Genomic DNA, 27059 nt, shown 5'->3' with positions numbered 1-27059 from the left:
ATGCCGGGAGCTGTCAAAACTCGAGAATAGACGGCGTTCCTTTTTCCCAGCAGCGCCGCCGCTCGCGCTCCGTACGTGACGGCGAGTTTGCGTTTTAAAATGTACGCAGCTGCTGCTGCTTCTGTAACGACTGCCGCGCGAGAGATGACTGACGGCGAAGGGGCTGAGCCCACATATTCAGACAGAGCGAAGGCTCAATTCACGGCAAGAGTACGAGGAGGGGGGCAAGGACGCGCGGAAAAGAAGCGCCGAAAGAGCGCCTGGGTACACGGACAGCTCACGGAAAGAGACCGTTCAACACAGAAGCCCCAGCAGCAGCAGTGTTTGAACAACCAGCGCAGCAGCTACAGGGCGGAGTTGTCCTCTCAAAACTGTGTCTACTCGCGCATGCAGCTCGTACACTACTATAGTCGGATAAAACTAAATAATAATAATAATAATAACAATAATAATAATAATTGGTTTTTGCGGAAAGGAAATGGCGCAGTATCTGTCTCACAGGTCGGCGGACACCTGCACTGCGCAGTAATGGAAGGGATAAAGGAGGGAGTGAAAGAAGAAAGGAAGAAAGAGGTGCCGTAGTGGAAGGCTCCGGAATAATTTCGACCACCTGGGGATCTTTAACATGCACTTACATCCTACAGCGCACGGGCGCCTTAGCGTTTTGCCTCCATAACAAACGCAGCCGCCGCGGTCGGGTTCGATCCCCGGGAACTGCGGATCAGTACCAGAGCGGCCTAATCACTGAGCCACCGCGCCGGGTATAAAACTAAAGGACTTGTTTTTTTATATAAAACTGAAGAACAAGGCTGTTTGTCCCCGTCAAAAGAACCCCTTCCAGCCAGTGGCGTCGGCCAATTCTCATCACCCTGCTAATGGGAGGGGACTATCCCCGAACACAGAGGGAAAGGCCTGTCCCTTTTCATCTACCACTCCCGGCATTTTCAGGCTAGTAGGGTCACGAGATTCGGCCGACTTCACTGGCTGGAAGGGGGTCCTTTCACTGGGAAACGCAGCTGCGTTCTTGAGTTGTAACGCACTGTAGTGGTACAATTTGTACTACCACCCGCAATTTTTATCCGCGAAAGATTTCGCGCAGCCAACGGGAAGGAGGGCGACGCGTCTCGCTCCCGAAATAGTCTACATGGTAAGACTAGCGCCTCAAAGAGAGCATATTACGTTAGGCGTACACTCGCACAAGAAACATACACTATCCGGAGATACAGTATCCGACCGACCCCAGTCGCGACTGACGGGAAGGGCACGAACCCGCATCTGTGGTTACTAATTCGTGCATCGTATACGCGAAGAATTCGACCGACTACTGTCGGCAGACAGCAAGCAAGTGTGCGCGAGGAGCTTCGTTATCTCCTTCCTCTAGCAACGAGGCCCGAATTTTTTTTTTTTTTGCGAGCCCCGGTCCAACGCGAGACTGATCGCAATACATGGCAAGCGCGAGTTCCGTAACAGCACAGCGCGCGACCCGAACGTTTCAAACAATAACAGGAAATAAAAGCAGGAGGCGGAAAACCAGTGCCAATGCACGCAATGCCCGATTGTCGGGGAGAAAAAAAAAAACGGGGAAGAAAAACGCAAAAAGAGAAAAACTCAAGGACGCGCCCCAGTTTACGCCCAGCGGTGGAAGAAAAAAAAAACGCGTGAAAAACGAGAGCGAAGCGTTGCGCGGGAAGCACGGGGCGAAATGCAGGAGGCACGCAGTGAGATACGAGAGCAGAGGGCAACGATTCCGGGAGGACAAAGGAAGGAGAGGGAAGAGTGGGCGGAAGTGAGACGCCACGGGGAAACCGGGACACCCACCCACCCCCACTTGCCGAGCCGCTCTCGCCATCAGCGCGGCTGGGAACAATCGCACAAAAGGAATGCACCCTGCATTCCATGGAGAGACCCACGGGGTTGCATCCTGGTCGAACAAGAAAAGGATCTCGTATGTCCCGCTGCACTCGAACACAAGCGCGTATTTTCAAGCAGGTTCTTTGTCGACGATTTCATTCCTCTGGCCATTTTGCCATCGGAAGCCACACATCTCTTGAAGTGGGCGCTGGAAGGTAGCAAGCAAGTGCCTGCCGGCGCCAGCGGCAAGAAGGGAAAGGATGCGTTGGGGGAAAAGCAATCGTTTCGAAATATAATTCCACACTCCAGGAGCGGGACTGGTGGTACGCACTGTCACGTAAGACAGCGCCGACTTTCTTCTATAACGCTAGAGGGATTTTATAGGCCCATCCTATTGCTCGTGTCTCCTTTCAATGGCTTCAGAGAAGGAACTTGCTTGTGATCAACCGACGGACACCTGCAAGAAGAGGTTTTTGCTGTACTCGAATCCTTGTTCGGGAAGTAGGAGGAGGGGGGGGGGGGGGTGACAGAGTGGTTCCGAAGCTTTTACCCAACAGACTATAGATGAACACGGAATGAAGGATGCCCTCTTTCGCACAATGGTCTCCGACTACTTCTGCGCTGTACAGACTTGGCCAAAAGAAACCAGGCTGCAGGAAGGCAAGGAGAACCCTTACCCAAACCCTTTCAAGACCTTTCGAACTTTAGAGAACCCGTAAGGGCTACAGCATACGATTAAGAAGCAAACCCTACAGCCGAGTTACTTCTCGAAAAGACGGCGCATATATGCTTCGAAAACACTCCGCGTACTGGCATAGGCGCAAACGAGTGAAGACTATAATGAAAAAAATCTTCGAGCGGACACTTAAGGCCCGCCGTAAGAGTATGACGTGATAGTGTTAATAGGTCCCATCAGCTGCCTATCGGTGTCCTCTTTGCGTACCACTTCGCCTAGGCTCTGTCTACATGTTTATATATGCTGAAGCGGCGAGCGGCAACCGATTTCTGCAGCGCTTGTGGACGATAAGAACAGATGATTATGAATTTGGTTTTTAACGGGGCGTGCAGGGCAAGCTTGCCAACAGAGCAGTAGCTAACGTGTTTGGTCTACTCAAAGTCGACCAATTTTTTTCAAGCAGCAGCCAGGACGCCGAGAACTGCAGAGAAGCCGAGCACCAGGACAGGGGAAAGCTTGTATCTGTTGGTAAACCCAAGAGGTAACCGGCGGCACTTGGTGGTTCGAAAGCCGCACCTCAGGCACGAGAGGCAGATGATATTGTTAGCGGTCGCATTACTTACGCGCCACGCGGACCCCGCCCGCCAGCACAAGGCACTTAACGCCCCCTACGCAGCAAACACGAGGCGCTCCTCATCCTGCTCACGAGGTGAGCGCCGAGCGGAACGACGCCTGGGGGGACTGCTTCCGATCCACGCTGACTGGGGATCGGCTGCCCATCCATTCTGAAGTCTGTCTAAACACCGACCCCGTGGCCCAAGACATTCGACTCCGTGCCGCATACACCACGCGCTCGTGAGGGCTGCCCGCATCCGTACTCCGAATTCCTAAATCTCCCAAGCCTCTTCATCCCGCAAGCGAGGAAGAACGGCGTAACGTGAGCCGTCGACAGGCGCGCTGCGAGACTCCAAGTTTCGAGCGAGAGCAATTGCCAGGAGAGACGAGCGACAGACGCCGACGAAACGAGACGCGTCAGCACGGTCCTCCCAGCTCTGCAGATCCTCCGAACCTACCACGTATTAATGATCCAGTTCGTTTTACCCGTGTACCCTTAAGCTCAAATAAACCAGTTAGCTTTTAATCGAGAAGAACACGGCCACTTCTTCGCCGACAACATAGGGGCGGAGACCTCGATACCTTCGTCGGCATCAAGAACGCCGCTCAAAAACGACGGAAGCGCAGCCTTCAGAGCCGTAAAGAAACGAGCGGAAAGACGTGTTCAGCTGTTTATACCTTCCAGTCTCTCGAAGCACACACACACACACATAGAGCGAAAGAGAAAAAAAAGGTGACAGAAATGGCTCTTCCACTTTGGCGTCCCCAAGTATTCCTCCGCTTTGGGGCAGATAAACGCGCACAGCCAATGAGAAAAAGGTTGACAGAAACGGCTCTAATCTGGCATCCCCGAGTTTCTCTTCGCATTGAGGCAAAAGAAAAAAGAAAAGGAGGGCGGCCAAAACTCAATCGCCTCCCGTTTGCGAGTCACGGCCGCTCACACACAGTCCGCACGTACACTAGGTCGGCACACGGCCAAAATCCGCTGGCAACCAGATTGCACGCAGACGCCCTGGCTGCGAGATAGCGCAGGCGAGGTGAAGTCGCCGCATACGCGACGATTTTTCAAGAGCGGAGCGTGGCATTGAGCACCAAGCGTATGCGCGACGTCCAAATGCCCGAGTGAGCGCATGAGAAGTACAATGTACGTATGAAGAGGACACTCGCATCGGTAAACCGCTTTTCTGCTCTGAGTCAACCTGGAGTTCCTAGGCGGTGCGCACTGATTGCGCCACCGTCGGAAACAACCGCGGCGACGTTCGCCACACTCCATATGCGCGCACCAGACCTTTTTCCGACGGCCACACCGCTGCAGCAGCGACCGACGCGGCGGCGGGGCGCGCGCGGAAACGACACGGGCCCCGGCAGAGCCGCTACAGCACGGCTCGGCGTGCGTACGATGACGCCCCGCACGCGTAACCGGCGTCCGGGACATGTGGGCGTGTGCGTGACCTTGCCTTCCGGTACGCAGCTGCCGCGTACACGGGGCACAAAAGGTGGAAACGAGAATCGCGTTGCTAAACACACACACACGCATGCATGCACACGCACCAGCTACCCCGGAGAGTGTGCCGCCCCAGCGCCTGGAAACAAAAGGGCGACATATGCGGCCGGTCGGACTGGATGTTTTGCTGTATATGATCGCAGCGCGCGCAACATTTCGGGCTGCATTTACGAGGTGCTGTGCATACCCCTGGAATTCGGGAATGTCCTTACCTCTCATCCTATCCTCAACTGCCGCGAACAGACTGAGAGGACGATGGCGATTTGTTGCGGGAACCCCGCGGCTGTGTGCCGGCAGCTCAGATAGACACAGGTAACACTCAGGTTAACGAATTCTGTTTTTACTTCTAATAAGCGAGTTCATTACTCATTGGCATCCAACCAGGCGCAGCCATATACGGCTACAAAGGGAAGCTATATGCAGCTTCCTCAGAAACTTCGTAGCTGAAGAGCTCGTCCTAGTCCGGGGCTCGAACACAGGGCTACCGCCTTATCGGAGCAGTCACTCTACCAAGTGCGTTAACGGGGTGGCTAGCACATGGCATACTATAGGGCGAGAGGGAACTGATCAAGAACTGCCACCGCGGCGGCTCAGTGGTTATGGCGCTCGACTGCTGGCCCGGAAGACGCGGGTTCGATCGCGGCCTTGGCGGTCGAATTTCGATGGAGGCGAAATTCCAGAGGCCCGAGTGCTGTGCGATGTCAGTGCACGTTAAAGAACCCCAGGTGGTCGAAATTCCCGGAGCGCTTCACTACGGCGTACCCCATAGCCTGAGTCGCTTTGGGACGTTAAACCCCCATAAATTGAAACTGATCAGGAACTCAAAGTGGAAACAAAGTTGGCAAGGTGTTTAAGCAAATCCCCATCAAGCATCAGTAGGAGTCAGTCTAATTGCTCTGTGATTGTAGTAAATCGTCTGCATTCGAATGAGTAAACTGTCTCACGGATCTTATCTACCGAGAGTACAACTATTTGGAACACAGTAACAGTCGTGCTTTTCACCCCTTACGGAACAATCATTGCCTGAACGCAGGTAGTGCGTTCCCTGTAACGCTATAAGAGCTGTACAGGACGACGGGTGCGTCATGACGGCGGATACTCCGCTGATCGAATTTCCTGGAACGAAGCACGCGCAGCTCCTCTGCTCTGCGTGACATGCATTCAAAACATTGAATAATTCCGTGAAGTTTTTCAATGCGACAAGGAGTAGAATCCACGCAGACACGCGCAGACCTCCAAGCCTCATCTGGCGAGGCAGACGCCTACTCGGGGACGTCTTTAGGCGGGACGAAGATGTACGAGCCCGTTTCGCCGACCACCCGTCCTAACCCAACACCTCCTGCGCGGGCTAGGAGGCCCCGGGGCCAGCTCAAGAGACGGAAGCACCGAAGTTCGCTCGTCTGCCTCGACTATGCCCCACGCAGCCCGGCACCGAGGTTACATCGCTGCTGACACCAGCTCCGCGGCGCGGCCGTTGCCACAACTACCTGTCAGGACGGCCTGTTCTCGCATGCTCCTTACACGAGACCGCGGAAACAAAAGGTGCGCGCTAAACTGCCGCAGCACGCATCGTCCCTGACACCCGAGAAAAGGATGCCTCGCGAGAGAAGACATACGAGTGCGGTTTACTTTCAGCTGAGCGATACCCATGAGCGCGTACCAAGCGTGGCCTTCGACGGGGCCGCGGAAAGATGGAACTGGCGGTGCTGAATAAAGCAGCCAGGAGAGGAACTGGCATGTATCGGAGTTCGTGAAACCGCTCTGCGCATTAATTCACTCAGCTCGAGTCTTCACGTGCTTGTAGATAAGACGGAAGTTAATCGGGCGTCGCAGCGAGAATGGTCACTCGAAACAAGAAAAGAGTAAAAAAAGGGAATAAGCTGTCCTCCAGTGCAGCCCCTTTCATAAAAGGGAGTGTGCGCTAGCGGACCGCTCACTCCATTTTGACTCCCATATAGGCGTATACGTATACTGGTTAGATGCGTCACTATACATGTGCCATGCAACATATCTGCGCTGCTGCCAACCCGTGTCGTTAAACGGATGCGAAGGTATCCTGAAGCCGCGACTGCTCTAACATTTAATGCGAAAGGATTCCTTGCGTCACGAGTGCCGGGGACAGGATGTGTCCCCACGGGCTGTGGAAAGGAAGCGCGCACAGAGCAAGTCTTTACGAACTGTCGATCATCCAGTAAGAGTGCAATCATGACTTCTAATGATTAATAATGATTGAACGGAAAAGTTGAATGACGGAACTATTAAATAAAATAATTAAACAGGCACTTCATTTCGCTAATTACTACGAGCGCTCGACGAAATTACTGAATTACTATTTATTTCCCCATCATTGAACGCCCAATAAAAACAATAATGGCATTAATGAGATGAAAAATAAGCCCTGATCACTGTGCGTCGTGGCCCACCGATGGGCCACCCATAAATTTTTTTCGAAGGGCGTCTTGGAATCTAGCTTTTTGGAGCTTCTTTGACTCTGCAAAATCTGAGCTGTCCCCACAGATCCGTCGCGCGACTCGGTATTTGTGGCCGGGCAGCACCGGTAACCCACGACGCTGTGAACGTGCTAAGGCACCGGCCTGAAAGAATACAAAAAAGAAACTCAAGACAATAGCGCCCCAACGACATATGTCGCAGAAATGAAAATAAGAGCCCTCCTGCAACCGCCAAGAGCCGTCGCAAAAGCGGGGCCCGAAACAAATCCAGGAAACGGAGAGCTCGACTCCGAAGAACAGGTGGCATGCCGTGACAGTACGCCTCCGATCGTACCGCGGCTCTTTAGGCATCGCTGCGGAGGCTTCCTTTTTTGTTTTTTTCATCTCGCCACCGCACAAAAAAAAAAAAGAAAACGCGGCGCCGATGCGTCACCGTTCAATGATGACAACGGTGCCGCGGAGCTGTCAGCCTCACAAAGACGCTAAGACCAACAAGTGTTTTTTTTTTTTTCCCCGCCGCCTTACAGTAGCTGAACCTTATTCACTGTGGGAAGCGCAGTCGGACCCGGGGCCCGCACTCTGGGAGTGAGTCATCGTGTGGCTGGGCACAGTATAGAGGGGCTCGGCTGGGAACAGCCCTGCCGACGCCGCATCAATCAGGTGCCTAGACCCACACTTTTGTCGACCACTGTGCCGAGGAGTGACGTTTTTAAGGCTCCCTACAGGCGCCGCACAACAATGCGCACTGCCGCACTGCACAAACACAGGACCGAATGCGGAACAAACAATGCGCCTGCTCGTAGGAATATATTACGAGAAGGCTGAAGCGCTGTCTCCTCGTGCAACAAAAAAAAAAAATGAAAGAAGCTGAGATGGGAAAGAGACAGACAGAAAACATTTCCAATGTCCTGGCTGCCGCTGCAGCCATATACTACTACTACTACTACTACTACTACTACTACTACTACTAGTAGTAGCAGTAGTAGTAGTAGTAGTAGTAGTAGTAGTAGTCTATTAAAGTAATAATAAAAAGGAAAAGATTTTTGCTAGCCCCGGCATCTGCCGTCGATACTGAAGCACATGAGCTGGGGCAGCGGAAATAAAGGATAGCAGGCAGAATGGAGAAATGAAATGAAAGAGGTGAGGGGACAGGAAGAGAGGACAGGGGGAGAGGTACCACACAAAAATAATCTATTGGCACAATAATATACAGATTGCGTGCGTGTTATGTCCATAAAAAAGAAAGTAAAACGCATAATTCCCAACTGTCGAGTTTCCAGACGCAATCTAAGAACCCCCCCCCCCACCCCCCCACCCCCCCCCCTCGCCTAACCTCCTGACTCTCCTAACCCAGTGCAGGTCGTGGGTGTTCTGGGTCAGGGCGCGCGACAAGCGCCATTTGATGCGCTTCACTCGTGAATAGGTGCCACGTATACGGAACGAAACACCGCACCATCGTCAAGGCACACCATGCTGCAGTGTGCAGTTAAGATGCGCTGTGAAAGAACACTTCGTTATCATCTGTGCAGGCCGTCTTCCCAAGGATCGGTCCTCGCCTGGCCACTTACACTCTCCCCGAATTCAAATTACAGCTGAAGATAAATCACTCGGCCAGTTCCCCACCCCTCACCTCGCCTAATTCCTTTCCTTTTCTTCGCCGTCGGAAACGCTCAGCCGAACCTGCAGCTCCTTTGACAAATGGGGCGACAGCCTCGTTCGAGCGCGAATGGTATACGGCCATCTGACAATGAAAATTTGTGAGCGGTACAAAAGGCGAACGCTTCCTAGAAGGAACTGACCGACTCTCGACATCAAGAGATCGCCAAGTGCCCGGATATTTAATACGACAGCTTCACGTCCCGACCGGACAGCAAAGATTTATCCGGCCGGCCGAGGGCGCCACCTGTCATTATGGTACAAGCCACGGAAATAGCGAAAAGCGAAATAATTGCGACAATGCACGCATTATCGATTAAAACCGTGCACCGACCTGGACTTATTTACTGTCCAGCTACGTACAGACAAGCGCAGTGCGGGTGTCTGCAATAGCACGAGCTTTCCTTTCGTGTTGGCAACAATCCCCAGAGCACGCTTTTCGATGGGGCATCGGCAAACCTGAAACAAGTAACTAATCGATAGACAGGCCGGTCCTTACCGAACCACTCGCTATGGAAATTGCACGGTGTAAACAAAGTCACGCGCTCGTAACCCAAAGGGTTGGGCGGAAACAAATTGCTCGGAACCTCCGGTGGAGGAAACTGTCCCCATGGGCACGATGTATGTATACCCTTTCACCCGCGAACCGCAGGCAGCGTTGACAGCAGTCGCTCGCCTCTCGCTAAGCAGCGCTCCCACTCAAGGTGATCGCGGCACCTGACGTGGGCTCTATTTCACCGGCGCGATATATATGCTAAGAGGCACGTGCACTGACGACTCTGCATAACCCGGGGGGTGCTTTTGCGCAACGCCGGACGCTTAGAGCAAGAACGGCAAGAACGTACGGCCTGTGTGTTTGGACGGGCTTTGCCGTTGTGTTCTTGAATCGATATAAGAAGGAGCGGAAGGATTATAAATGCTGCGAGGCCTGACGGATGGTTTTCCTCGAGAAAACAGTCACAACACGGAGAGCACACACACATATATGTTTGCCAATCGCAGGCACTCGCATTTGCATAAAAACTCGCAGTGCGTTCGCATGCGACCGTATATTCCTGCAGCGTGTTTCTGTACCTAACAGAACAAGTTGGGTCAGAAGACGCAGAGAGTACATTTACCAGGAAACTTTTCCTCCATAGTTAAATGTTGCCAGTGTTGCCAAACGCCCAGTGACTTAGTTTAGCCCCTGCGTCGATCGACGGCTTTTACGACCGAAACATTTTCCCAAGGCCGAACTGGCTATAGTTGTACCTCTGCATTCAGGTAGAAAAACAGAAAAGGGAACGGAATGTGTTATGGCACTTTTGTGTTGGTATAGTCGGATAAAAGTCAAGAAAAAGACATCTTTTCGCCACCAGAGCGGACCCCCTTCAAGCGTCGGCCGATTCTCGTGAACCTGCTAGTGTAATAAATGCAGGGAGTGTCAGATGAAAGCGGATAGTCTTCCCTCCGCGTTGTCGCGGGTAGTCTCCCCCCTCCACTGTCACATCACTCCCTGCATTGTCCGGCTACTCACGCTGGCAGGTTCATGAGAATCGGTCGACGCCACTGGCCGGAAGGGGGTCCTGTGACGGCGAAAAGCCGCTTTTTGCTTGACTTGTATCCGACTATAAAAACTTGCAACCACACGCGACACTGGTTTAGAGCGACGACCCGCGGGTAAATATTCACCGCGGTAAATTCTGACTTAAGGCCTCTCCTGGCTGCATATTTGGCACGCACCGGTACCATGCACGAGTGCAAACGTCGACGACTGGTAAACAAAGCCTGAACGCTCACTTTGCGTGCTAACCGAGCCGCTTTTACTCTGTCATTACTGTCTTGTATTATACGCATCCCACGTAAAGTGACACGCTGTTGTACTAAAACGAAGCTAAGTGAAATGGTATTTGGTGTCATTACTGTTCCGTGCAATTGTTGGCGTATATACGATCGCAGAACATGTCAGGCGCTTCGCTCACGCATTTCGTATCGCCTTTCCTGGCACTCATTTTGAACACCTACAATACGAGCGCGCACGCACGCACGCACGCGCGCACACACACACACACACACACACACACACACACACACACACACACACACACACACACACACACACACACACAACACACACACACACACACACACACACACACACACACACACACACACACACACACACACACACACACACACACACACACACACACACACACACACACACACACACACACACACACACACACACACACACACACACACACACACACACACACACACACACACACACACAAACTTGCGACGCTACCGTCAGGCATCTTTATATAACTTTGCTCTCCCAGTAAAACGAAAGACGAAACTATATGAATAACGAAAGCTCCCTTCCACGGGGCCCCGCAGCCGACGCATGACACGCACAGTCGCGAGTAAAAAAAAAGATTAACACGGTGACGCCATCGGAGTGGTGAAAAACGCACTGAGCGGCTGGAGCGGCGCCGTGCTTTGCGAACACACCTGGAACATTTGTTATCGGCGTGTTCGCAACCGCAGCGCCGAGCGTTGCTGTCTGCCGCTCCTGTGGCACGTCACTAGTGCCAATCGTTTTTTTTGCTCACGACTGTACCGTGAGCAAAACATACCCATACGCGGAGTAGAGGCACTCCCATTTGCAGACGCAGGTGGGGGGGCCTCCTCGCCGCTTTGTTCCAGGGTTAGCATTGTTCTGCCAATGCGTCCAGCATACACGGGCGCCAGGCCCGTGCCGCGAACTGCGCCTGAGCGCGAGACAAGCGTCTGTCGCCGACGCCGCCTGCAGCGCGAAGGATCGCATGACGTCACGAAATGAAAATGACGTAGAGAGAGCGGGAATGACGTTGCAGCTCTTTTGGGGGCAGTTGCCAGCCTGCTCCTTTCCCTCTTTTCTGGGTTAGTATTTCTGGAGCATGCCTGATACGGCCGTTAATATTAATTGTATTCGGGTTAGTCTTGTTGTGACGGACCCAAATATAATTAATAATAAGGGCCGCAGCAGTCATGCAGCAACGTCTGCAAGGGAGGCCAAGTGATCGCAGTGTTATTTCACGGCGAGCAGCAGTGCAGCAACAAGTACACCAGCCGTCCCCCCACCGTCGCCTCGAACCGGCTCTTTGAGGGGCCAAGGGCGGAGGGCTAACGGTGCGCTGAAACGACCTAATCACCGAAACGGGGGAGAAATCTTTAACGAGAAGGACAGCATTTGCACTATGTAGGTGAAAGAGCCGAAGTAAAAGGGTTAAGGACGCACAGGTTGTGGTGAATCTACCAGCGCGAAAGACAGGTTGCATCCACCGAGCTTCGCGAAATCCCACACGGAGCGAAGCACGCCACACGCGCGTAGGCCCCCGGCGACGGTGGCGTCCACTGTTCTAGCGATGTGATTCCGCGGCCTCCGTGGGTTTTGCGCGTATGGGCTTCCCAACCGCAGCAGCGCCGGATCGGGAGACGCGCTCCGGTGACGTAGTCCAGCACGGCTCTCGGGCGACCTCATCGAAACGAAAAAGACTTCACTTTCACTCCAAACACGTGCCGTGCTCTGTTCACAGCCCATATTTTGTTGAGCAGTGTCGTAGCCTCCAAATGCGTACACAGGCCTCATAACAGATCTACGAAGCAAGCAAGCGCGGTTGCAGCTTTACGGTTTATGTGCGAACGCCGCATATGTGAACAAGCCGCATGTGATAGGCGCGCCGCCGGGAGCGGCGAGCCGAAATCGAAACGTACCCAAGACGGCCCGGAGCCCGACTCTCCGGCTCACTTGGATACATTTTGACTCCCTTATAAGAGCGGTCTATAGACTGTCTGTAGACTTCTCATAGACCCTACGTCACCCTATACATATTTCCTTCTGTCTATTCAAGGTCTATAGACTATCTACAGATACAGACATAAGCCTACTGAATTCTACAGCCATAACTCTACAGATTATCTTAGACTTTCCATACGGTTTGTATTGCCTGTGGACTATTCCATAGGAGTTTTTTATAGAAAGCCTATAGAATTCACAGAAAAAAGTCTATGGACAGTTTATTATAGGCTGTCTAAAGACAGTTTTGTAAGGGCGGTCGCCAGGTTGAGGTGAGAGTTTTCGAACACGAAATAATACGGCGCAGGCGGCCCTGCTGTCCGCCTGAGACGCAGAAGAGCCATCACTGTGAGAGTGTAACGCTACACGCGCTGACACGGTGCCTTTACAACGGCCGGGCCGCGCATGCCCCGGAACGTGCGAAGAGAAACAAGACGCACACACGCCACACACAGAAAAGCAGCCAGGCGAGTCGGCTGCTGTCCGGCACGACTGGCTTAAGCAGGCGCGACGGCGCTTACTGCCTGTGACGTCACACTTTGACAGATGTGAGCGAGCGGAGTGACGGAATGGGGGCGGCAGGCAGCCTGACGCAACCGGCGGCGAATTCGCTCTGCTGCTATCTCAGCCTGACAGACAGACGGACGGCCGAGTCGGGTGGCGCGAGCGCTCATTCCCGTCTCACGTCGCTCCAGAGGCGAGACACACACACTCTGTTTCGGTTACACCACCTGAGACTGCATTATAACACGCCAACTAAGATTAATCCTCGATTATTTGTAACTGTTATTCACACGACACTTGGAGGAGATGTTGGCATGCACAGTTGAAGGCTACTATCTCGTTCACCGTTGCCGCCGTGAACTAAATAAGAAAATAGGAAATAAAACGTTACTGCAACTCGGAGAGTGAGCCTTAACCAATCCTTCCGCACAATCGACGCACACACCACACATATGCACACAAGTCGCGCATCGTGGCACGAACAGATGTCCACATCGTACATCGTTCACGCGTTAATAAACAAACCATAACGAATTCAACACCCTCGTTACGTCCGCCATACGTTGACCGGCATACACCGGCAATAGCAGAGACAGTCGGGTCGCTTGAGGTGACCGACGAAACGAATAAAAAGTCCGAAAATAATCGGCACATAATCCTCACTTCCGTCGTATACGCTTTCCTGGGAAGCAGTGACGGAGCGAGACAAAGGGGGGGGGGGGGGGGGGGCAGTGAAGGGGAAAAGCCGCCAGCCGCGCACAGCTTATCTATAGACCCCATTTTCTGACGCTGAATGACTAATGTGCGTGGCTGCGGACCGACAACCTCCCTGTGGAAATTCTGGCCCACCGTGAATGAATGAAACCCTCGCTTACACAACGCCGGAGCCGCGCAAGCGATGGAGTGAAAAGCAAAATGGAAATTCGACATGCTTGCTCGCTCTCCCGCGGCGACAAGTACACAGTGCACACAGTGAAAGCCAAAGGCCTCTTCCACTGACCTCCAGTGATCCGTGTGCTGAGCCAGCTGGGACAACGCTACACCCCATGATCTCCCAATTTCATCCCAACTCTTGGCGCTCCTTGCTAATGTTCTCCCCATCTCGGAATCAACTCCCCTACCATAACCGACCATCGGGCTCAACAGCGGGTAGCTAGGGTAGCGGAAATCGCTTACGCTACATGTTCGGTTCCCGCTTCTCGAGCGTCACAAAAACTACAAAGTCTCTTTGTAAAGGAATTTTCTCGTTACCTATACAAAACAAGCCAGTATTACTTAAGTGGTACGGGTGAGGGGGGTCTGTGACGTGGCCTTACACTACAACCTACCTACCTGCCTAAACAAGAAGCTAATCGCGAGAAGAAATAAGAGGCTCAATAATTTCGACACCTCTTGCTTGTTTGATATAGTCAAACATTATACATTTTTAGCATACCGGAGTATACCGGTTTACAGGACCCCTCTTGCGCATGCGCAGTGGCACTGTTGGCGTCAAGGGGAGCCACTGCGCGTGCGCAAGAGGGGTCCGGTAAACCGGTGTGCTCAAAACCTCTATTACGCCTTCGCTGCACGGAGTCTACGTGGGATTGCGCACGGGACTGTTCAAACTTCCCTTTCGAAGCGTCTACAGGTGTTTTCATGAGGTCAGTGATGCCGGCTACATTTGAAATTCCTGCTTGACAAAATGGTAAGGTCATTTCTTGCCTAGGAAAAAAAAATCACTTTCAACAAACATGAAAAGAAGTTGGACCTTGCCAAGTTTTATGGAGCGCCTAAGGGAAGTGTTGTCGGGTATGCAGTGACTGTAGCTGATTTTTTCGTTCCGGAAACAGCTTCGCGTGATGAGGAACAGTTAATTGAGCATAAATGTATTCTTTCTTTTTTTAACAATAGCGGTGCAATCGCGTGAGCGTGGAGGTACGTGGCGTGCCTAGATTCCTCAAGTTTTTTGACCCATTCATGTTATTCTTGCAATAAACGGGGTTCCTAATACACTATACACACAAAAACTTTCACATTCTCCAGAACGCAACTAATCCGTGCCTGAAAGGTTTCAACACTTGTTTTCGCTAACTGCTGTGCAATTGGTTTTTACCAACAGCTGTATATATATATATATATATATATATATATATATATATATATATATATATATATATATATATATATATATATATATATATATATATATATATATATATATATATATATATATATATATATATATATAAGTAGGAAGCCAATAGTCACCGAAACCAAGGTGCACAGGGCAATGTTTTTTTTTTTTTAAATTGTAGTGCCAATCTCCCCCCCCCCCCCAATCGGAGAATAACACTTTGATTAATCTGTCGTTTAAATATAGACAAGGCAAATGAAATCAGGGGCTCGTTTGACAAACGTATTAAGAAAGCCAACAGTCACCGAAACCAAGATGCATAGGAGAATGTTTCTATTTTTTTTTAAATTTGTAGTGCCAATCAATTTGTTTAAAGAAAATTAGTTATAAAGCAGCAGAAAAAACAACCACGCCGGGGCTGGGATCCGAACCCAGCACCTCCGAATATCGCGTCCGGTGCTCTACCAACTGAGCTATGGCGACGGCCGTCCAATCTGCTGCTTTCGTGGGTATTTATGTTTTGCGTGTAAGCGAACCTTGAAAGTGTTCACCGGCGCCACTCCTGTCCATAGCGGTGGACGAAGCATGTCATCTAACGGCGAGGGCATATATATATATATATATATATATATATATATATACAAAAGTAATATCACCAAAAATTGAAGAAACATAACAGGATTTAATTTACGACGTTCCGGCTGGAGGACCACACTCGAAAAAGGCTAGTCCTCCAGCCGAAACGTCGTGAATTAAATCCTGTTATGTTTCTTCAATTTTTGGTGATTTTATATTATATTGACCAAATCAGCTGCCATAAATCCCTTTTCGTATATATATATATAATTTTTAAGCTGTATCCTATCTATACGGTCCAACGAATGCAAACGTGCAAGCCCTGAATAGCGACAATACAGCGTCTGCTTTGTTCACACGGCACTCGCGATAGCTGGCCAAAGCAGACCGAATGCCTCCATATATCCAAGACGGTTGCTCTTTCCCGGCTATATCAGTCGAGGGGCGAGCCAGCAACCGGCTTTCCCTCCGGCAGAAATCGGTTCCTCGACAGATTACGCCTTCCGCAGGAACCTCAGCCGCGGCGGCAGCGGATTCCGCTCGCTCTTGACACCTACTGCACAAGTGTGCGAACGTACACCGGAAGTCGCGGCGAGTCAACACCGGAAGCACGCAAGCGCGTGCTTTATTCAAGGAGCCACAACATGCGACGCTGACACTCTAGCACCAACTGCCGCGGTGGCCGCTCATGACCAAAACATTGCACGCAGGCGCCAGCTGAGCCCGCCTCTCTGCGAATGAACTGTCCAGCAAACGGAGTACTACAGTGGGCACAGCAGAACGGGATGTGGTCGGAAAATAGCGCGCAGTAGGACCCACGCTCTCCGATAGCGCAGCCCTGTACACGTCTTCCGAATCCGTCAGAACTTCATCAGAGAGACAGCGGCCACGCTGTGCTGCGTGAACGCCCTTCAGGGCTCAAAAGCATGGCCAGCCTATCAAGGGAGGGCGCAACTACACTCCGTTTTGCAACGCTGTCAAGGCTAGCGCCCTTGTTTGCGCTGCCTTCATCCGCGATCAAGAAAGTAGCGCGTTCCTTGTGGCGAGCGAGAAGCAGTTAACACTTTTCCTGCCGGCTTTTTACGTGTTACGTTTGTCATGAGCTCGATTAAATGTGCTCTTATTGCTGACGACGTGCTGTACCTTCCTCGTGCCTTAGACCACTCGGCCACGGAGCAAGCGCGGAGTAACACGTCCGCATTTAATCTTTCATGCGGGCTACTTCCGTACCTTTCACAGTGCTGCACCTGACGTAAGGAACGGAGTAAGCGCGGTTAATTAACGTCGTAGTTCCCGTTAGCAAACGTTTATTATCTGCCTCCCCGTCTACCAATCAGACCTGGTTTTCTGTCCCTCAGCGGCTTCTCCTGTCCAAGAGTAGGATACCCTTATCTATCAGGTCTACCTGTCTGCCCTTCCTCGTAGATAGAACTCTGCCCATTGGAACACTCCCCCAGAGTCCTGTCCGGGGCACTGCAGGCGGACATTAAGTAGGGCTGCCAGAAAGCCGCTGCAGCAGAAGCAGGAGTGCGTGTGCTGCAGAAGTGGTTCACGCCCTGTACGCCTTCGTTCCGCGCCAGCAGTGCACAGTGCATTGTTTGCAAACACCACCGCAGGTCGATACACTGCGAGCTCAGGAATTGCAATGACCGGTCCCGGCCAGAGGAATAAGGGGGGTGTCTCTGTAGTGCAGGAAGCCGCTCGTTGAGTACACAGCCGAGCGGGCAATTTGCCCTCAGAGAAAGAAGACCGGCGGCATATTTCGGCACCGCGCCAAACTGCGGCGGCCCGGCGCATCGCCGAGCCCCCGCTGACGTCACACACGGCGAACACAGCGGGGCAAGCGACGCGCCGCCGAGAGCGTTGACTCGGTGTCTCGGCTACAAGACGACAAGACGCGAAATTCCTCATTCGGAGAGCATGCCAACCACGACTACGCCGCCGAAGAATTGCAAACAAAACAACCGGCAGAGGGCGCCGCGAATTCCCCGCCGTTGTTGTTTGAGGCGAGGACTGGAGTTTTGCGGACTAAGACGTATAGAGTCAGGTACCCCGAGATAGACACGTTGTGCGTTGCGTGCGGAGAGGAGGAGGAAACGGCTGAACACTTGATAGTTTTCTGTAAAGGGCTTCCCCTACAGTGGAAAGCAGACGGGCTGATTTATCCAAGGCATTGGGTTTAGCGATAGTGAAGGGAAAGTAGATTTTAAGCGGGTAGAAGTAACCAAGCGAAGGTTATCTGATTGGTGGCTAAAATCAAGATAATAGTAAAATTTCATAAGTCATGGCTAGGTGGTTTGAGCCACCGCCCGATTTAAAGGGTTAAGCCGTATCCGTCCGTCCGTCCGTCCGTCCGTCCGTCCGTCCGTCCGTCCGTCCGTCCATCCATCCATCCATCCATCCATCCATCCATCCATCCATTCGTCCGTCCGTCCGTCCGTCCGTCCTTCCTTCCGTCCATCGTTACATTGAAAGTGGCTCTGCACGGCATGGCAACAGACTCCATCACGTTATAGGTAGGGATATTGAAATTGTTTTTATTTTTGAAAAATTGGGCACTGTTTTTCCGGTCTTTTGTTTCAGAACTCCGTTTTCGCTTCTTTTTTCGCGTATTCATGTGGTGTGAAATGTCATTTGGAGTTTATCTTGGCTTTTTTGTCAGCTGCAGCATTCGATTCACCTGTAATTAACGCACAAATGGTCGTTAATTGCTGATAAAGCACTCATAGCTGCACTTGCAGAAGGAAATGCTATCGACAATAAAACAAAGTAACGGAAGGTAAATCACGGAACCGCAGAACCAATAAAAAAAAATCTTGGGGGACAATAAGCGCACCTTAAAAGAGTGGAATGCGACAGAATTATAGAGATCCCCACTGTTGTTACCTTGGTATTTCTCTGTCAGTGTTTAAGCGTTCCGGGATTGCTTCTTCAGCGGGCAGGCTGCGATAACGATCGCGTTGTCGCATTAAAACGCAAGTGGACGCTGACTTCTAAAAGGTGGGTTGCCATATGTAATTCGAGTTGTTGCGCGAGCTCGACCGAGAGGGTGGGGCGCCACATGGTCTGCGTGCTGACAACAGGTACGGAACTGCAACCTAACCGTCGCTGTAGCGAGAACATTATACTTTTACAGCGACAGCTGTTAGGCGCCCGTCCCTGGCTTTCTCGTCGGCGTCGTCGGCGTAAGCGTTCAAACTGGGTCGCATAAGCCTACGGGTGGCCCTGTTTGGAACAGCCGCCTGTCAGTGCAGCTGTGTGCATCACGTGACGACTACGCCGGTGCGATATGAGGTGACTGCATCTTTTCTATCTCAAAATATCCCCAAAACTAAACGAATAAACAGCTGTCGCTGACTCTCGCGTTACACAGCCGTAACCATCCTGTAAGTTTTTTCGTGACACTTGTGCATGGTTTCGAGTTCCCTCGCATTCAATGAGACACCTGCCTAACCAAGTGACTGCCCTAAGCGAGCGACGACACTGAACAGCGTTACGTGAGCAGTCAACGTATGACTCGAGGTACAGCCTCCATGCCTGTAGAGGCGTGTAAGGTAACGAAGCGATACCTCAAAATACACAACTGCTCTACATCACCCAACGCTAAATCATCACACCAAGCTTTTGGCTCCCACACTTGAATAGGTTTGGTTTATGGGGGTTTAACGTCCCAAAGCGACCCAGGCTACGAGGGACGCCGTAGTGAAGGCCTCCGGAAATTTCGACCACCTGGGGTTCTTTACGTGCACTGACATCGCACAGCACACGGGACCAACACTTGAATAATTGTCGCTTTTAACTGTGTGTAACTCCTAGCAAACAGCCAGCTAGCTCCGCCGCGAATGCCAGGAATACTGACCTTTTTCGGTTAAAACTGAATTCCGAAACTTTAATTCGGCGTATACCTTTATCGGTATGTTTTTCGGCACAAACCGAAAAGTGTAGCCCTAGGCATTGGGCAAAGGCAGCACCACGCTAAGTGTCACGAGCGCTCCCCGTTATGGCTCGCATTTTCTTCCGTCCTGACCCATTCAAGGTGTGCCCGTTCCCATTCACAAACAACGGTCGTTTGCCCTATTGCGAGACGAAACAATCGGCGATGGTCTCCTTTTAACGGTGGAGTCGCTGCTTACGGGCAACGTGTGTTTCGGTCCGTACAGGGTGAGGAGGTCAAACACGCACCTTCTTGACACGCATTTCACCCCCAGAGAAAAGGTAACCACCAGGCCAGGGAGAGGCTTGTACCCACTGCATCACCGGTGGGTGTTCCCGGCACCATTGGGGATCGAAAACCGCGCTCCCGGCATAATAGAACGCAACTTAAAAAAAAAACGCAGTTGCCAACACGGGGCCCCGGTCTGCGAAGAACTGCATTACTCCGACGGCCAAATGTAACGCCGCCGGTGTGGCTCAGCGGTTATGACGCTCGGCTGGCTGCTGAGCCGAAAGACGCGGGCTCGACACCAGCCGCGACGGTCGAATTTCGATGGAGGCGAAATTCTAGAGGCCAGCGTACTGTGCGACGTCAGTGCATGTAGTTAGAGAACCCTAGATGGTCGAAATTTCTTGAGCCCTTCCCTACGGCGTCCCCCAAAGCCAGAGGCACCTTGGGACCTTAAACCCTTATAAATCAAGCCAAATGTAATAGTAGTAGTGAATTGTTTATTAAAATAATAATAAAAAGGAAGGAAAAGATACCGAAGCACCTGAGCTGGAGCAGCGGAAATAAAGGATAGCAGGCAGAATGGAGAAATGAAATAAAAGAGGTGAGGGGACAGGAAGAGGGGATAGGGGGGAGAAGTAATATACACAAAAACTATTTGCAGAATAATATATATGTACAGGGTAATAGCAAACGAAATCAACTTTTTAATATGTGACTACATTAAACAAGCCAGGGATCAAAATTCTGGCGATTTTATTTTTTTCCTTGCAATTAGCTTCTTTCGCAGGCGACAAGAAAAGTTTTAACAACGGGCTACCTTTTTGTCGCGGAGGAATTCGGTGCGGCGGTCGTGAATGTGGGCGGAGCTCCACTGCAGACTTGAGTTGCATCCGACTATTGGCGACCACTCGTTGAGACAAAGTATTTCCCGCACTCGAACAACGCCCTTGAGCTCCCCACAGTTCGGCCGTCGGGTCTTGCACGACGCCTGTCTCGTGTTCTTGATCGACGGCAAAATAGTACACATGAAGAAACCTGCACCGGCCGATGGAACAATACGCCACACGAAGTAGTATGGAAATAGTTCCGTCCGACATGAGTGCACACTCAAGCGGTGTCTCGCCCCATACACGCAGTTTCGAATCGTTCTCACAGAAAAAAAAAGTCGTACAAGCGGTGACAACCAAGCTTCAGCTCCAATCTCACAGCAGCACCTGCCACCGGACTCGGCCTCTCGCAGCATGACGAATCCCCAGTCGCACGCACTGTCATCCAATACGATCGATCCCTCATGCCTCTAAGAGCTAGAGGCGGCCAAAAGATTTATCCAGAGCTATATGTTTCTGCCGGGTCCCTAGCAACTAAAACTTTTGGCTTAACACGTAGAACTTTCACATTGCGTCATCCCAGTGGCTGCGGTTATGGCGCTCGCCCGCTGACCCGAAAGACGCCGGTTCGATCCCGGCCGCGGCGTTCCGATTTCGATGGACGCGAAAAGGCCCGTGTGCTGTGCGATGTCAGTGCAGGTTCTTAAAGAACCCCAGGTGGTCGAAATTTCCGGAGCCCTTCACTGCGATGTCCCTCATAGCCTGAGTCGCTCTGGGACGTTAAACCCCTATAAATCCATAAACCAAAACTAAATTTCATACGACGTAATTGATCACTGGGAAGGCTGTATATTTTCAGGGCGCCATTTATTACGGCTTCCACGTCTTTCCTTTTTATTGATGCGACGATATGCATCAAGCTGTTAATTGGCATGTAAAGGCCCGTCGCTACTATTGAGAGAAACCAATTTCGAAACAGGGCCAGTTCTGTCGAGTAGGCAGGCCTCGTTCGTCGCAGTCTTTGCGATACCGGATTCCCGACGAATACGCAACCCGGGGAAACCGCTTTCCATCGCGCTCAGTGTTCACTCCTCGAAGAGCTGGCCAGCTCAACGCCGCCTGACAAACTGCCACGCCACAAAATTGTCCGCTTGGGACAACTAAGAAAGGACAGAAAAAATTCTCCGCCCACACTGCTTCAGTGTTCGTTAGCTACAGGAGCTTTACGTCGGTGTGCTCAGCAAAGTGGAGAAGACCGAATCCAAACACCCGCGGATGTTTCCTTTCCGGAAACACCCCTTCTAAGACACAAACAGCGTCGTCTGCCTCATGGATTTCGCACTACTATTGCGATTTGTAGCCACCTTCGCTATATCCGGTGTATTTTATTGTTATATTAGATAATAAATTTTATAAACGTGTGCATCCCGTCTTGTGACCAATCGTTTGACACCATCCGGAACCCCCTGCGACAAACGGTTCGGCCGTAATGGCCATCTGAAGGTCCACGGATTGCACGCGGTTTGGGGGCACAAATGTGGTCGGTGCGAATTCCACACATATTTTGAGCTTCATCTAAATTACAAGTTTTATCCTCAGGAACATGCCAAGTCATTTGACACCACTTCGAACACTCTGCTACAAACAGGTGGCCTCCAAATTTTATGCAACTGGTGGTACCGGGGTGGTTCCACTTCGATGGCGGCTATACTGGCACATAGCGGACCGAAAGTGTATAGGTATCAACTGAGGCGCTACGCGCCCACTGTAGCTAGGTGATATGCAGTCACCTATTTACTGTTTTGGTCAATCTGACCTATATTGTAGACAGACACGTCCTTGACAAACATAAGCAGTAAAAGCCAGCGCTATTAAGTATAAATGTAGTAGAAACAGAATAGCTCCAAATAATGAAGCAAGTGAGCAAACCTTTTTATATTTATTACTGCCCCTTACAACTTCATGTTACACAACTCTTCACGACTAGGAGAGCAATTCCAACTCGAAACTGATCCCGGACCGATTCCACCTCGTCTTGCTTTAAACTGTGCGTCAATTATTTTATGCTCGTCTTTTTTTTTTTAATTTCACCTATTTGGAAACTTAACTTTATGTTTAAAAGATAAACGAACCGCGACTTCAGGACAGGACGTAACAAGAGGTGGAAGGACAAGCTGGTTTACCTTTTAAACATGTCAGATCAACTGGCCCAAAGTTTTCCCTTAACTCTATGCTTTGTCACTTGTTATATTTAGCCGATTTCACTCTGCGAACTTTTTATCTAATTCTTATTTGCATTACTTCTTGTCTAATGCTCGTCAGCCTCATTTATATAAATATGCTTTATATAAACAGATACTGCGCCATTTCCTTTGCCGAAAAACCAATCTTCAATTTCAGTATTTTTTTATAAACACGTATTCTGCCCCCAAGCAAGGGCAAACAAATTTTTTCAGAAATCAATTTTTACGAAAACCAAAAATTGAAGCGCTCAGTGCCACTTCGACATTATTGCGATCAAAATTTGGTTCCTATATAATATAATTGGTTTTTGGGGAAAGGAAATGGCGCAGCATCTGTCTCATATATCGTTGGACACCTGAACCGCGCCGTAAGGGGAGGGATAAAGGAGGGAGTGATAGAAGAAAGGAAGAAAGAGCTGCCGTAGTGGAGAGCTCCGGAATACTTTCGACCACCTGGGGATCTTTAACGTGCAGTGACATCGCACAGCACACGGGCGCCTTGGCGTTTTTATGAGGCCGCTGTCTCTGCTGCTCTGCTGCGATATTCCGACACGCCACTGCAGGTGGCAGTCACTCGGAACGACTCAGCGAGCGCTTTTCTATACAAGCCAACCACGGATGTACTATCTGAGGAACAAAAATATCCCAGATAACCGAATACAAAACTCCATATGTCGCAGCTGCGCTCGTGCGCTTCGAAACAGCTGCTGGGATGCGTTACTGAGAACACGAGAGCGCAAAGCCTCGACGACACATATATTAGGTCGGGGCAACCTGAAAAGATTGAAAAATAATATGCACCTGCCTGCACCAGTGACGTATAACAGGCTTAGCCCAATTTAAAAATAATAGAAGAGGCCCGAGGGCAATGGTAATTTTATTACCCGTAGGTGGGGAAAATGGGAGAAAAAATATGGAGGGGGGGGGGGGGGGGGCACATAGCGACCCTCAGCTGGGGGCGCCACTAGAAATGAACGAGAGTAGAAAGCATAAAGAAGGCCCGCATCGAACGAGTAGTTGTCAACAACTTCGATGGGATCCCTCAGCGCCACAAAACACAACGCAAGTAAGCGTTTATTACGCGAGGCGCGCAACCGAGGATACATCACATGACCACCCTTTCGATAACATCTAGGTAAAGCCCTCACCCGACTGCATTCGTCACCATGCCAGTAACAGGGAGTAGTCACACTATCAACGAGAGCAAAACGCAGCTGTAACACAACCTGTCTAGGGCATGACACGAGCGTCCGACAAACGACTACACGGCCACCTGCGGCCTTTTTAAACAGCAGTATCGGCGCTGCACAAAAGGCAGAACAATATGACTCAGCGTGCGCTTTCATAAAGAGAGCAACTCAAGAGAAACACGAAAGAGTCGATCGCGATAGTCTTCCATGCGAAGCACTGCACGGCACGAAAGAAACGGCCTTTCATCACACGACAGCAACAAGGTCAGCAAGATGGAAAGGAATCGAAACACGAGACGTTCGCTGCCGGCTCTTCAAGGGAACGCAACTACACGAAGAGCGCGCATATCTTTTGTCACGAATCGTTGCACAAAGCCTTCGGAAAGGAGGAAAAGCGAAATCACTATAAAGTACCAGCCCATCCACTACCCCGCCCTCCGCACGCGCCAGCCGAAAGTCGCGTGCTTGCATCGCATGCAGATAGTCTTGGCACACGAACGCGTATTCCCCCCTATTTTTTTCTTCTTCTATTTACGTCCCAACGTCTCGTTTCGATCGGCGCTTTCGGGTGCAGCCGCACTCGACCGACCGGCACTGTTCCCGAGATAAGAATGACACAAAAGCCGGAATCGAGCGCCTGCTCCAACAGGAGCGACAACAACGATCGCAAAAGAAACGCCACGCGCACATACGCACACAGAAAGCGCGAGCAGGACTGGAACGCGACGACGATCGAAGCAGTGTCCACTCTTCCGTTTCAAACGCTCGCGACAGACGACGATGGCTCGGTGTACCCGTATTTTTTTTTTTCTTTACCCAGCGCTCCGACACATGGAGAGGTACCGGCTCGAAACACATTTAAGAACGAGACACACGAGCGAATGCACGAACACGCGACGGCATGGCTACGAACGATTCAAAAGCGCCGAACACACGCGCCAGTCGGTCGGTGATCACTTCACAGAGTAGTGAAACTCGCCCTTCTCTAGGCCACAAAACGAAAGCTGTCGGTGGACGCCGTCGCAGATGGGAGACCGGAAAGTCGGGGCGGGAAGGCGGCGAGAGGGTAAGCGACAGCCGACGCGTAGAGGGCGAAAGCGCGGTGGTCTTCCGAAGGCCGCGCACTTGGTTACGCCCGCTCAGTGCCGTTCTCGAAGCCGGCATCCAAAGGGTTTCAGCGCGCGGCAAGCCACATCGGCTACTTGGGCTTTGTTCGATGCGAAACGCCAGTCTGGCTGTCGCAACGCGACAGACAGCGGCCCCGGGGAGCTGTGAAAGGGGCCGGTGTATTCACAGCGACGTCCAGCGCGGGTGAAATCAACCAGGGACGCTACGCTGCTGCAAACTACGTTGAGTGTTTCATCACGCCCAGGGCCGGGCTCCGAGTCTAACGAGCCTTTGTGCACGCGGCCCCAGGAGTCGCACAGGGGAGAAAGCAATCACACAGCGAAGACGGGGTGTTTGAAAGACAACTCACATGAAGCGTTCCCGCGTTGTGGTGCAGGCCGCGGTTTGTCGGCGAGCCGCCTCCGCCGACGCTTCCATATTTGCCGTCCGCCTTCTGCGGCAACGTCGCACCTCCCCTTGAGATCATTATTCCATCCTGCATTGGCGTCGGCTCACTGATGACCGCACATTCGGCTAGGACAGGGAGCACGGCTGCGAAGACGCACACGGACACAGCGCGGCCACCATTGAACGCGCACCGCACGGACGCCGGGGAAGGGGAGCGGAAGTGGGGGGAGAAAGCCGTTCCTCACCGCGCCACCACTGCGAGCCGACGGCGCTGTCGTCGCTCGATGCACGTCGCGATGACTCTGTCGCTCTTGCAAGTGCTGCGAATACGAAACCAAAAGCGCGTTGGGAATAAGAGGCACGTTCGCTCGTAGAACAATTGCTTTTACGAATACGCAATTTATTTAAGAAACAGAATACTGATTAAAAAACCCATCGCCCGCACGGCGAAGTAACAGCACAAGCTTCGTAACTGCAACATTACTGGATCCATGGCTCGCCAGCTCAGCGCGAATCGTCTCTCATTTATTTCTCCGGTGCTTTAGACAGCTCCTCCTCCAGCATATTTTCGCTACATATGGGTGCGAGGTCTCGCAGGTACGGGTAATTCCTCCTCGCGACCAGTTTTTCGCCAGTATTAGATATGAAATAACTTTAGCTGGTATTGGGGGTTCTTCTTGGTGAACGCAATTCAAATGTACTTTGCAAATATTTCAATGAACACTAGACTTCTGATTTTCAGCTCAGCGGCTATGAACTTTTGTTGCATGGAATGACTTCGCGGCTCAAAAATCTCGGACACATTTTTATTTCGGCAAAGTACAAAACACTTCAATACACTGTAGCTGGTTATATATCATTACGTATCAAATCAACATTCCACGCATGAAGCGCGCTGTAGTTTCTGTCTTCGGGTTCAATCTGCTGACTTCAAATAGTTATTTAAAAAACACGAATTGCACATTAGGGAGGCAAAATATGAAACGCGTGGTTTAAAGAGCGACGCGATAATTGAAACAATTTTCACCATTTATCCAAATATAACCAAATTTGGTACAGTTATGTAACTTGTGCTGATTTCATAACTGCATTTTATTTTAATCTAGCTTGTACAATGTCTGAGTAATTACAACTAACAAGCTCATAATGTCATCCCTGGGGCGGTAAACAATTAAGGAGAAAGTGCTTAAGTTTTACATGTAGTGCTGGTAAAGATCGATCCTGTGTGCAAAAATGCTATTAGATTTTTTTTAAACTCCTAGTTATTTTAAAAATAAAATTTACATTCAAGAACCCTGTTCTTACAAGAATCAACGTCAAGACCTATTAAAGGTACAAGTAGAGAAAT

At 51.0% G+C, this 27059-nt stretch overlaps 1 protein-coding gene across 1 annotated transcript in view; it reads right to left on the bottom strand.

Moving 5' to 3' along the window:
* The window catches only part of LOC144132683 (acyl-CoA:lysophosphatidylglycerol acyltransferase 1-like), a 125720-nt gene extending 99784 nt beyond the window's left edge, over nucleotides 1-25936 (bottom strand). The window contains exon 1 of the mRNA XM_077665275.1: nucleotides 25674-25936. Coding sequence (XP_077521401.1) covers nucleotides 25674-25805 — 132 coding nt within the window. The 5' untranslated portion in view covers nucleotides 25806-25936. The remainder of the gene's footprint in view (nucleotides 1-25673) is intronic.
* Between the last annotated feature and the right edge of the window lie 1123 nt (nucleotides 25937-27059).

This window comes from Amblyomma americanum, chromosome 5 (assembly GCF_052857255.1).
Source record: "Amblyomma americanum isolate KBUSLIRL-KWMA chromosome 5, ASM5285725v1, whole genome shotgun sequence".
NCBI classification, from domain to species: Eukaryota; Metazoa; Arthropoda; class Arachnida; order Ixodida; family Ixodidae; genus Amblyomma; species Amblyomma americanum.
The sequence above is the reverse complement of the archived record's forward strand: the minus strand, read 5'-3'. Positions and strand labels throughout refer to the sequence as shown.